Source organism: Prunus dulcis, chromosome 3, assembly GCF_902201215.1.
Source record: "Prunus dulcis chromosome 3, ALMONDv2, whole genome shotgun sequence".
NCBI lineage: Eukaryota > Viridiplantae > Streptophyta > Magnoliopsida > Rosales > Rosaceae > Prunus > Prunus dulcis.
Genome location: NC_047652.1, coordinates 3,291,379 through 3,304,783, shown reverse-complemented (window position 1 = coordinate 3,304,783; position 13,405 = coordinate 3,291,379). Strand labels below are relative to the sequence as shown.

The following is a 13,405-nucleotide window of genomic DNA, read 5'->3' as shown; positions in this document are numbered from 1 at the left end:
CACATGTTTACAAATATAGTACCGGAGAGACTGCCAGCTCTCATATTAATATCATCATCAAGGATCTTCAAGTCCTGATGTAATTGTATGATGAGGATCAAGGAACTTCTGGTCCTGATTTGCATACTATAAAAACTCATCATACCACACAATTAATCCATAAAATAAATTGCTTGTAAATAAATTACTGGTATGGACGATAAACCCGCACCATACTTTAAATAAATGTAAATGTGCAGTAAAATAAATTCATAAATTAAATTGCTTGATGTATGGATGTTAAACCCGCACCACACTTTAAATAAAATTAAATGTGCGGTAAAGTAAATTCATAAAGTATGAGGGTTAATTCCACATCATACTTTAAATAAAAGTAAATGTGCGATAAAATAAATGTGCTTGTATGGGCACTAATTTTGCTTCATACATTTAAATAAAAGTAAATGCATGGACGATAAACCCGCGCCACCCTTTTGAATAAATACTGTCGTATGGGTAATAAACCTACACCATACAGTAAATAAAATAAATATGTGGATAAAACCACCATAAAAAAAAATATAGGAGGTGAAACCATTCATAAAATTACCATATATATGGATAAAGTAAAGACAATTATTTGTGGGTTCTTATCGACACCACGATCAAATAGTATAATATTATTATACTGATATATTAGTGGAAAGTTAGATATATCACGTTGGCTTTTCTTCTTTCCACCTGCAATCTACACTGGTCATGAGTATTAAATTCTGTAGGTATTTTAATAATGTAATTAATTGAAGGAGATAGAGTGAGGCAGGGTACTTATCCCTTTATTTCGATGGGTGTTCATATACCTGGCAATAATCCTTTGTTTCCTTTACTTCCATGTAGGATTTTGCTTTCCACTAGGCTGATCAACTTGCTGTGTATCCCACTTTTCAATAAATATACTCCAGCATAGGCTCACTTTTTAGGCATGCTTGCTAAATCTCCAGTTCCTTGCATCAAATCAACACCGGCCTTTCAACAACTTTAAGTGGCTTACTGCAAAGTCAATTGCAACAGCAGCACAAAGGCTTGGTTCAACCAATATCATTGGCTTTATTGGTTTGCCGTCAAGATCTACTCTAGCAATCGATGCCATTTTCTACGACTACGTTCTGGGTTTGTGAGGTATTTGATGGACAAAATTGGCGAGAAGAGGTTGTAAGAGGTTGACAGGGAAGCTGGCAGCTCTGCAAGAGGACATAGCAGACCAGCCAATTGCAATGATTGCAAAGGGTTTGATCCAACTTGGGGAGATGAACAGAGAAGTGGAGGAGGCTCTGGATGAGCATGGCCAAGCCATGGTGAGAATTTTGGAGGAGGCAGATCAGTTGAGGCTAAGTACTGTCAAGGAGCTTGTGAACGTATTGACACCTCTTCAGGCTGTTGATTTTCTGGTGGCAAGTAAGAAGCTTCACTAATATATGTATAAGTGGGGCAGGAACAGAGACCATCTCCAGCTCTGATTATTTTACAACTACACACTTGCAGAGTTGCAGTTGCAGAAGATGATGGATGGAAGGAAGGAGGGATAAGATATCTGGGTTTCATCAAAGAATTCAGCTGGTATCATTAAAGCGAATTCGTGCTGATAACGTGTTATAAAATGAACTGAAATATGTACGAATATTGAGCTGCACGTAAAGTAGATGAGACACAGTATTTAACAAGGTTCGGCTATGCCTACGTCCTCGGAGAGCTGCAGCAGTGACTTTTCCACTATATAAAATAATAGGGCTACAACTTTAGTGTTTAAAATATATGTGGCTCACTGAATTTTCTCTCTTGGAGAATTTCTCTATGCTCTCTTTCCTCTCTACTCACTCAACCTCTTTCTTCCTTCTCTTCCTCTTCTCTGCATGACTCTCATTCTTTCCTCATCTAGAGGTGTCTGTGCAAAGGCAGGATAATGCCTTATTTATAGGCAGATTGGGGGAGGTAGCCAACCCACGTGAATGTGCACTAAGGGAAAGTTGCTGACAAACTTTACCCAAAGTCTCCAAATGAATAGTTAGTGGGCTTCACACAAAAACCTTTACAACAAGACTTCAAATCTTTTGCTTTTATTGTGAACTTTTATGTTTTTTTTAGAAAAAGTCTTATACTTGATGAACTGTAGCATGAAATGATATTTCAACTTTTCTAGTTGTCCATGGAAGCTTAATTGGGCAATAGAGTAAAGGAAAATGCTAGTAACCTTTTCTTCAACCTTCTCTTTTAGACCTTCTCCTTTTTTTTTTTCATAACATGTGTCACTCCCAATACACTTAAAATAATGACATTAATACATCAAACAAACCACCTTTTGTTTTCCAAATTTACCCTTCTTAAATATATTGTCCTTCAATTTATCCAATTTTTCTTACAACTCTCTTACCATATGTAAAAAATTAAAAAATTAGAAAATTCTGTTTTTTAAAAAGAAATTTCTATATTTTTTTAGAGGAAAAACGTTTTTTTTTTTTTTTTGGTTATAAAAAGAAAAAACACAATAATGACCTTAAAAAAATCCACAAAAGATATATCATTTTTTTATGCAGACAAAAGACGTCCTTCAAAGGAAGTCTGTTTTAAAAGGAAGTTCATTGATTGCATTTTCAAACCATTAATTCGATAAGTCTAATTATTGATTTTTTTTTCCCTAAACCATTAATTAGGTAAGTCTTATTTGTTAGAGTCTCTCAAAAAAGAAAAAAAAAAAAAAAACTAATGTTTTTTCTTATTTAATTTTTTGACAAGGTGATAAGAAAGTTGTAACAAATTTGGATAATAAATTTAAGGAACCATTAAAATCAATACATAAAATAGGGGTAAATTTGGAAACAAATGTTACCTTATTGATGCATTAATTACATTGTTTTTAGTGTAAGGAAAGTGACACATGTCCTGAGGAAAAGGGAGAAGGTCCAAAAGAGAAGGTTGGAGAGACGATTGCTAGCATTCCCCCTATCGACTTCCCTCCGTGAATGGGAGTCTTGTGGGATTTACATGAGGTGCAATTAGGAAGATCAACCACACTAACTTAGACGCAGCCCATACTCCTACCGAAGGCAGTAGTGGAGAATTCTCTGCAATGGGAGAAAGCTCGATAGAGCAATGCTGTGTGGAGGTAGAAGAGGCAATGAAAGCATCGACTTTCTTTGTGCTAGCAGCTGCGATAAAACAGAGGATTCAAGCATTATCTGAATAATCAGGCTTAAAGTTGTAGGTGGCTAGTATAGTCCACTTGCTACTTAAGTTATTTGCAAATTGACACATTATCTACCACATGATGTGGTATAGTCCTCTAGTCTTTCTCCAATGAGTTTTAACACCCACGCACTCGTTCCCTCAATAAAGGAGCCATTCATTGCTATTTAAGTCTTCCTCTAGCCTTCATTGATTGATTGGTAAAAGTCTTCCTCTAGTCTTCATTGATTGATTGGTAAAAACATTCCTCAAGTCTTATAAACACCCACTTTTGTCCCACTCCTTAGAATAAAAGAGGAGGACATGTATTTTACTTTTTTATTTATGAGCACATGTATATCCTTTTCTGCTAAGTCTACCTTTAGAATTTTCTTCATCATTTAATATGAAAATTACATAAAAAAAGAGCGGAAATTTCATACATTATTTCATATGACTAATTGTCTTCCTCTAGAATTTTCTTCGTCGTTTAATATGAAAACTACATAAATAAAGAGTGAAAATTTCTTACATTATTTCATTGACTAATCTGTCTTCCTCTAGAATTTTCTTCGTTGTTTAATATGAAAATTACATAAAGAAAAAGCAGAAATTCCATACATTATTTCATTGACTAATCTGTTTTCCTCTAGAATTTTCTTCGTCATTTAATATGAAAATTACATAAAGAAAGAATGGAAATTCCATACATTATTTTATTGACTAATCTTTCTTCCTTTTTGTTTGTTCCCCCAATACACGATAGGAACTCAAGCACATCAATAAGTTCAGACATAATAGAAAATTGACAGACCAGTTAAGGAAAGACGGTGTGCATGTGAAGAAGTGAGAAATGTAAAAATTTCCACATGAGAAAGAACTAGTTAGCGTTTGTTTCATTGAATGATGGGGAATGCTAGCAACCTTCTCCCTTTTCCTCATGCCTTGTGTCACTTCACATACACTTAACATAATGACATTAATACATCAAACAAACCACCTTTTGTTTTCCAAGTTTACCCTTATTAAATGTATTGTCCTACAATTTATCCAATTTTTTTTACAACTCTTTTACCATATGTAAAAAAAATTAAAATGTCTGTTTTTAAAAAGAAAATGTCTACTTTTTAAAGAGGAAAAACATTTTTTTTGTTTTAAAAAAAAAAACTCAATAATGACCTTCAAAAAATCCACAAAAGATATATCCTTTTTTCATACCGACAAAAGACGTCATTCTAAGGAAGTATGTTTTAAAAGGAAGTTCATTGATTGCATTTTCAAACCATTAATTCGGTAAGTCACAAACCATTAATTAGGTAAGTCTTATTTGTTGGAGTCTTTCAAAACATGAAAAAAAAAAAAAAAAAAACTAATGTTTTTTCTTATTTAAGTTTTTAACAAGGTGATAAGAAAGTTGTAACAATTTTGGATAATAAATTTAAGGAAACATTAAAATCAACACAAAAAATAAGGGCAAATTTGGAAACAAATATTATCTTATTTGATGCATTAATTACATTGTTTTTTGTGTAAGAAAAGTGGCACATGTCATGAGAAAAAAGGAGAAGATTGCTAGCATTTCCCTAGAATAAAGAACTTTGACCCAATTTGCATTTGAGTACCTCAATTACCAAAATGCTTCCCGTGGTCTTTTAACTTTAGTTTCGTTTGGACAAATGGTCATGCCATCAATTTTGTTAACTTTTTTTATTAAATGCAGGGGCAAAATAGTATTTTTATATTAAAACTAAAAAAATGAATAAGAAATCATATCTTTAAAATAACAATAAAATCAAATCAAATAAAAAACTAACCAAAAAAAAAAAGGTTATGGGGGAGTAGAAATCGAGATAGAGGAGGAGAGAGAGTTTAATTTTAATTTTAATTCATATTTTAATTAATTTTGGTACAAAAATACCACTTTACCTCTGCACTTAACAGAAAAGTTAACAAAATTGACTGCATGACCATTTGTCCTAACAAAACTAAAGTTAAAGGGCTGCGGGAACAATTTTGAAAATTGAGGTACTCGAATGCGAATCGGGTCTAAATTCAAGGACTAATAAAACGATTAACCCCTAGAATAAATAAGGAGAAGAAACCTTCTCCATCCCAGGTGATTGTTGTAATAGAGGACAATAAAGTTCTTTTTAATATTTATTTATTTTTTATAACCTTTCTCTGTGTATGTTTGATATATAGTGTGCATTCAGAAGCCCCTTGAGTATATTATAAGCAATTGCCAACGGGGCATAATCTAGTGGAAAATGTTTATAATTTACAAATTAATGGCCCTAAGTTTGAATTCCTATGACACATTGGCACAGTGTGTGAAAACACCCCCTTTCCCTTCTTGACTTTGACGGAAAAATAAAGTACAATGAGCAATTACCGTATATGAAAATAAAATGAATATAATGAACTCTGGCAAGAAAAAAAAAAGTATACAATGAGCAGTTGGGCCGTTGATTCATTTTAACCCAAATGAGCTGACACATCTTCAAGTTGGCCCAGGTCTAAAAACATGCTCTTGGCAGCAGGCCGAACTACCCATTTGCTATAGAGTGGCGAAATTCTATTGTGATGTTAGGACACCCAAGAATTGTTTTAGGATACTCAGAAATTGCCCATGAGAATTGTGTTGAGACCTTTTTCATAACATCTTTCGACCAAAAAAAGAGAGGACCTTTTCATAACATATGGTCATTAAAATGTTGAGGTCCACAAAATAAAAGTTGTTGAAACGTCGAGGAGATTTCTTGCATTCAATTTTGTGTTGTTGTTGTTGTTGGTGTTTTTTTGTTGTTGCCAAAATTAAGAAAAGAGAATGGGGTTTTCTCACACACACTGCTAAGGTGCCTGCCATAGGAGTTCAAAGTAAGACCATTAATTTGTAATTAAGGTCATTTTCTATTAAGCTAGACCCCTTTGATGCCATTGTTGTAGTTAATTGTGTGATCTTGAGTTTGTAGGAGTTTATCCATGAATTGATTAAGTGGGGGAAATAGCCTTTGCTTCCAACAAAGAACAAATGAGGAATAATGGCAGTGTGGAAAATATACTTTTTGACAAAAGTAACCAAAGATTTTTTTTTCCTCTTTTAAATGATTATGATGATGATGTTAGGTTAATTGCTCTAATTCCCATGCATGCAATTATTCAAAAACACAAAAAGTAGTGAAAGGAATAAATAGCCCCTAAAACATGTAATAATCATTACCTGCTGCTAAGATTTTAATTCAGCATTCCTTTGCATATGGCTTCTTAATTCATGTTTTACATCTGCATATAAGTCACCAATATTAATTAACCCCTCTCATCATCACTGGTACAAGTAAAAGAGAGAAATGTCATCATCACATATGCAACAATTTCAGACCAGTTCCAGCCATACCACAACAAAATGATTGTTCATGAGCAGTAAGCAGGCTAGCCTGCCATTACTTTTTGAAAAGAGAACAAGAGATATATCCAGATCTCTCTCCTATTCCTATATGCATGAGAGAGAGAGAGAATGATGGTAAGTCAAAGAAAAAAGGTGACATTATTAACACAGAGAGCAAAACATCTTTACAAAGACAAGTCAACTAGTTTTTAGCCATACCAACCATAAAAATACACAAACAACAAACAAACAAACCCATTTGCCATTTCATTTTTATTCTGGCAACTCGTCAGCTCAGCAGCTTTGGTAATTTTCTGCAGCTTTTAGATATATCTTTCTTTCTTCTTTTTTCTATAGCTAAGCTTACCTAAACCCACCAGACAAAAAGCACCCACCAAAGCATCCAATTTATGTAGACGCTGGCCGAGCCTGAGCAGGGAGGGCCAGCCTTCAACCCAACCAAAAAAAGAAGAATTAAAAGGTATAGGCATGCCTTGGGCTTAGGGACTGAGCCCACCTCTCCTTGCCTATTTTATGAAATGACAAACATGCTCTCCTACATCACTCATGCTTCATGCTCAAAGCAAACATCAAAATGGCATTGTTGGCATGTGTGTAATTTCAGAAATCTCTCTCTCTCTCTCTCTCTCTCTCTCTCTCTCTCATACAACATTTCATTATAAGATGATGATCATGCATGAGAGAAGTGGGAAATCAGAGGAATCTTTTGTTGATCTAAATTTGTTTAATTATTTTCTGAAAACCAATGAAAAGGACAAGTGCCAATTAGAGACCACTCTCCCAAAGTAAGCCCAGACACATCTATACATGCATTACACACTATCTATATCTATATTCATATATTGACCTAACATTGCAACAATATATATATATATATATCTCTCTCTTTAGGGATGAGAATCTCTTTATATAACTCTGATTTTTTTTATAAACCCACTTTATCTGATGATAGGCTAATCATTTCTTAATTATTTGATTGCTCAACACATATGATATAAATTTATATACATATGCAAATTAATTAATTAATTGATTAAGTCTCCCTCTAGCTCTTTCTCTCTTGCGTCCGCACATGAACACACACGTACACCGAAAGAAATATCATTAAAATTTGGCTACTTGAAGCTTGAGGATTTAGGGCTCGTTTGAGAGTGATTTTGGATAGGCCATAATCATTTATGGGGAAAACCACCTCTCATGTGCTTCTCCATGATTTTAAGTGATTCTAAACATAAACATCTCTCATGTGCTTCTCCATAAAAGTATTCTTTGACCTATTCAGAATCACTCCCAAACAAACTCTTAAAAAAATTAATTAAGAGGCAATTAATTAATGGTGGCTGCTCTGTTGAGAAGGCACTTGCAGAAGCACTAACTAATCATGCATCTTATATAAATATACCAGGAACTAGAAAGTGAAATAATAGCCCTTTGGAAATTAGTATCTTAATGGCAATATATATAATCCTTGATTTAATTAATATAAGCACTGATGATCATAAGAGTTGCTATCTAACTTAATTTACAATATCAAGCAATAGCAACACCCATGGAAGTAAATAACATCCCTGGGTGTTACAATTATTAATTCTTACATGCAGGTCACATCAATTTCTCTTTTTTCTTTCCACTTTTTAAGAAAATATTCCCACACTTCTATTATAATTTAATTTAATTTATCTCGAGAAAGAACAAATCATGTTGACCCACTACTGAGCTTTTCTATTATTATTTTTTTATTTATGGTGGAAATATTCAAAACCCATTTCTCACCTTGTCCAATTTTTCCACTCCAGGTACTATATATGTGGAAATATCCATAAAAATACAGAATCCCTCTCTCTCTCTCTCTCTCATATATATTTTTTATGGGGACAAATTATTTTTTAAAAATGGTGCATTACCTCTACAATAGTGGAGAATTAAAGGATACTACTCTATGATGATATTTTACGTCAATCACGCACTGTTATATAAACAAATCATGCATGATGATATAATACGTGATTTATTTGGAATATTGCCACAGTGGCATAAAGTGAGGTACGAATTCCTTGAGCCAATGAGAAAGAGTGATCTTCCCTCGGGATTGAATCCCACTTGCACCCACATTAGGTGTCAAAGGGCATCTCTATTTTTCTATCTCTTTTGTTTTGAATTGAGCAGCAATATCCAAACACATCCAAAGCTAACTTTGCTCAGCCTACATGTTCCATGTACTGTGTACATGTACACATCCTTTCTGCCTTGAGCACATTTCACGAATCTTTTTTCTTGGAGAATCCAATGCTTTTTTGTACCCATAATCCGTATATCCCACCCCTTTACCACTTTTACTAACATGCATATATTCGCATATTCAAAGTCCCCTGCTTTAAAATTAGATAGTAATAATATATTGCTACATGAGAGAGAGAGAGAGAGAGAGAGAGAGAGAGAGAGAGAGCTAAACCTACATAAGATTTGTTATAGAGATTTGATTTGAATCATTAATTAGTGTGAGTTTAAGTACTATATGATCGAATGCTTAAGACAAATTATTTTTACTTTTTGTAAATTATGTTTGAAGTGGGCCCAGATATTGGACCGCCCACGATTTTGGGGTTAGTGGCAGCATAATTTATTTACTTTTTTTGCCTTTAATGGGAAGTACCAACTCAATCTCAATATAATAAAGAGAGTGAAATTGAACACAAGAGGAAGCTTTAGGGGAAGTATTGTTGTTGCCCTACTCAATCCTGCATGGTGTTCCTGTTTAGCAATGTTTTAAATTTAATGGGTTTTGGAGTGACCCATGCACTATGCAGTCAAACTGACATGTCTCTGGACTAACTATTTTTCAACATTTTTGTGTTTTGTTTGATTTGTTTTCTTGGTATAGTAACAACGCTCATATATTAATATTGTGGGACCTACCTATATATATATATTTATATATCCTCCTGTTTTGTTGCTAAGTCGTTATATCTTATCCGACATAGCTTATACTTACCTGATAAGAAGCGAAGTATTTGCATTTCATGAATACCTGAACCATCCGATAAGTATTTGCTAATACAACGTATAAGATCCATGCACGCTAATTGGTATCTTAATATATATTTATATATAGAGAACAATAATATTACCCTGAATTACAAATTGGAAAATTAAAACCATGGGGCAAAAAAGTTGTCAAAAAGAGCCACATACGCAAGTCATTAATTAAAATGCCCGCATATCAAGTTTGATCATATCACGAGGCCTTCCCTTTGGGAAGAAGATTGACAGACAGTAATTAAGATAAAAAGAGTAATTAATTATATATTTAAGAAAAAACAAAAAACAAAAAACAAAATTATAAAGGATGTTCATGTTCAATTATATGGTGATCCGTATGTGGCAGCTATAGCTAGCTAAGTAGCCAAAGCTAACCCTGCCAGGGTTTGTGGGTTTGGTCAAGGGAAGAAGAAGCAGCAGCTGTTGCTGCACTGGTCACGCAGCTTCCAAGCCCAGCAATGTTGAGAATGTCACTGTGAGAGAGAGCTCTCAACCCTAGGAAGTCTCTGGTCAAACCTTCGCCATGGCCACCACCTTCATCACTGGCGCTTGACCTGTTGAAATGGGCAGATGATGGATTGTTTGAATTGTTTGTGTCTTTCTTTGAATTGTTCAAAACTGTTGGCATGGACCCAAAAGCATCCAGCTCAAAAGAAGCTCCTTCGAACCCAGTTCCAGAGGACAGAGAATTCATCATGTCACGCAGAAGAGAAGCTTGATGTTGATTTTGATTTTGGTTTTGGTTATGGTTTTGATGATGATGATGTTGATGAATACCTGAGGATGATGCAGGAGGACCAGTGCCATTATTACTAGAAGCACTGGCTCCTCCTGCCCCTGTTGTTGCTGCTGCAGCTGTATTATTTCCAAAACTGGACACGTGACCACCAAAATCAGGCACGTGACCCTGGTTGTTCTGGTGGGACCTCATCATGGGTTGTGGTGAGGAACCTGCAGAGGTTGCTGCTGCTGCAGAGGCTGTACTATTCTTGCTGCTCATTGTTGCACCCATCTGAGCTGCCTTCTGAAGCAATGCAGTTGCTGACATGTGTGGGGAAGGGGCAGGCTGGAAGGGTGGGAGGGTGGGGCCCAGGCTAGGGTTAGGGTTTGGGTTTGGGTTTGGCGCTGTGCTGTTGTGATCATGGAGGGATAAATCTTGGTGGGTTTGTGTGAAATTTTGGTCTAGCCTTGGGGAGAAGATTGAGGAGGATGAGGAAAGGTCAATGGAAGTGTTGTTGGGTGGGCCAGGGCAGGCCAGCCAAGGAGGCAGGTCTGGCCTCAGGCTTGTGAAACTTTGCTGCTCTTTTTTCAATGAAAATCCATGGAGGTCTTGGAATTGGTGGGCTAATTGAACTTGGTTAAGGTTCATGTGATGATGATGAGATGCTGATGAAGATCCAGGCTGTTGTAATTGCTGTTGTTGAGGGGAGATGAGGAGAGGGTTGTTATTTCCTGTGGTGATGGCTCTTGCACTCTCCTCTGCTAAAGCATCACAGAAGGCTCTGTGGGTGATGAAACTATCCCTCCTGAAGCAGAAAAAACTTGTGTGAAACAGGAATAACATTGTTGTGGAATTTTTCCCCAAAAACAGACAAACCACAAGAAAACAAAATCAACCATGTCATAAAGTGCTCTATTACATAAACACATTTGCAGATATGTATTGACTTCCCTCTCTCTCTTTTGCTCATCTCTTTCTGTTTTATTTTATTTTTAATAAAAAAAATTTCAGAGAGCTAAGGACAGACAGTCCAAATTAGGGTGGTGCATTAAAAATTTCCATCCATAGTAAGTTGTAAGCATGCCCTTCATCCCCACTTTTCTCTAGATAGGTGTCAAAGTAGGAGCACCAAATAAAGAATGTGACTTAAATACAACCCAATGCCAAAATAAGTAACTTAATTGAACAAATTCTACGATTTGAAATTTGGGTTTTCAGAAATTAATTAGCTTTTGCTAAAATTGCCCCCCACTATCCTTAGTTCATAGGTGAAGTGAAGATGTATGTCTTGTTAGTGTTTGAATAAATTACTAAGAGAGTGGTCTTGCAATTTCATGAATGTGAATGCTTGAAAAGATGATGAATTTGAGGTTAATTAGTTACCTCGAGAAAAGGGTTCCACAGTCACATCTGTACTCCCTAGTGCCACAGCTCTTGGAATGAGCTTTCCAATCCGATTGAACCGCGTACCGCTTTGAGCACTTGTCACATTTCCACTTCTTCTCACCATGCTTTCTGCAAAAGTGCTTCTTGATTCCAGTCAGGTCACCAAGAGCTCTTGAAGGGTCATGGTGCACACAGCTGGCTTCTGGGCACACATACACCTTCTTCCTCACCTCTTTGCTTGTTCTTTGCTTAAGCTTCCATGGCAGATTGTGCCCTCTTCTGTGAAGCTGAAGATTCTGATCCCTTTGGAACCCTTTATTGCAGATCTCACAGATGAATCTGTTTGTTGCCATGAGTGTCTTGGGAGACAAGGCTATTACTTCTGCTTCTGGGTCTGATCCAAAATTAACCAAAATTTTAATTTAAGTTTGAACCAAAACATCCAGAGAGAGAGAGAGAGAGAGAGAGAGAGAGAGGGAGATCATATTAATTAAGTTTGGTTACCTGGATTGCCTGGGAGGTTTCTTTTCTTTTTCAGAGCTGGTTGAGTTTGAGATGGAGGTGGAGCAAAAAACTGTTGGGAAAAACTGGTGCCAATTTCATTTCTGTTGCCAGAAGAGACACTGGCAGCTTCACCTGATGCTGAAGTTAGATTAGACATATTCTCATCCACCAGTTGTGAGTGTTGCTGTTGCTGTTGTTGTTGGAACATCAAACCCTTCATCATCTTTTTGTTGGATATGAAAATTCTTGAATTGCTATTAAGCTTGCATCATTATGGCCCATGTATATGTGGATCTTGATTCTCTGAGTGATGAGGACTTCAGGATCTGATAATTAAAGACAAAACAAAACAAAGAAAAAAGCTGAAAAGAGAGAAGGAAGGAAACCTAATAAGAGGCAAAAATGGATGTCACTCGAGTTTTAGTCTTTCAACCCCATAACACCCACTATGCACACACACACCTTGATTGTTTCTTACTTAAATTTGTTTGGCTCCAACCCAAGAGACAATTTTTTGTTTTTTTGAAGGCTCAAAAGAAACAACACAGAGAGAGAGAGAGAGAGAGAGAGAGAGAGAGAGAGAGAGAGAGAGAGAGGAGTGCAGCTAAACCAGATCCTCTACCTATCTAGCTACTTTTCTCCTTCAATATGGTTCAGTAGCCATATGCTTGACAATACCAAGAAAATCCAAACTATGGCCACACAAATATGAAGAAAAGATAAATACTGGCTATATAAAACTTAGAGAGAGAGAGAGAGAGAGAGAGAGAGAGAGAGAGAGAGAGATGTGGATGATAAGAGATATACCTCTGTAATCCTCAACTAGTCCAAAACAAAACTCACAAAAACCACAAGCGAAGGGAACCCTACGGCTAAACACTGACGTTTGCACTTTCTGTCTTTTCCTCTATTCTCTTCCACAAACCCCAGAAAAATCTCTCTCCCTTCTCTCTCTTTCTCTCTCACTCACTTCTTTATTATTGTATGCACAAGAAAAGCTTTTAACAAAGTGTTATCTTTTCTGAACCTAAGAAACCTTTAAACTAATCACTACTATACTCTCCAACCTTTCCCTTCTATCTCTTATAAAGTAAGCAGGAAAAATAAAAAAAGGACAGCATAAAAAGCAACCATGTAAAAAGACAGTATCA

The 13,405-nt window shown here is 35.8% G+C and overlaps 1 protein-coding gene across 4 annotated transcripts; it reads right to left on the bottom strand.

Moving 5' to 3' along the window:
• Positions 1–9,775: 9,775 nt before the first annotated feature.
• Positions 9,776–13,348, bottom strand: LOC117623135 (protein indeterminate-domain 7). Of its 4 annotated transcripts, none has more exons than XM_034354000.1 (4): positions 13,062–13,348; positions 12,255–12,580; positions 11,748–12,144; positions 9,776–11,169 (listed from the first exon to the last, which is right to left on the bottom strand). In XM_034354000.1, the coding sequence occupies exons 2-4, from the start codon at positions 12,475–12,477 to the stop codon at positions 10,014–10,016; spliced, it is 1,776 nt and encodes a 591-aa protein (XP_034209891.1). In that variant the 5' UTR covers positions 12,478–12,580; positions 13,062–13,348; the 3' UTR covers positions 9,776–10,013. The 4 variants fall into 4 exon arrangements, with proteins under 4 accessions (XP_034209891.1, XP_034209892.1, XP_034209893.1 ...); XM_034354001.1 differs by lacking the exon at positions 13,062–13,348 and adding an exon at positions 12,717–13,025; XM_034354002.1 differs by lacking the exon at positions 13,062–13,348 and adding an exon at positions 12,877–13,025.
• Positions 13,349–13,405: the final 57 nt, after the last annotated feature.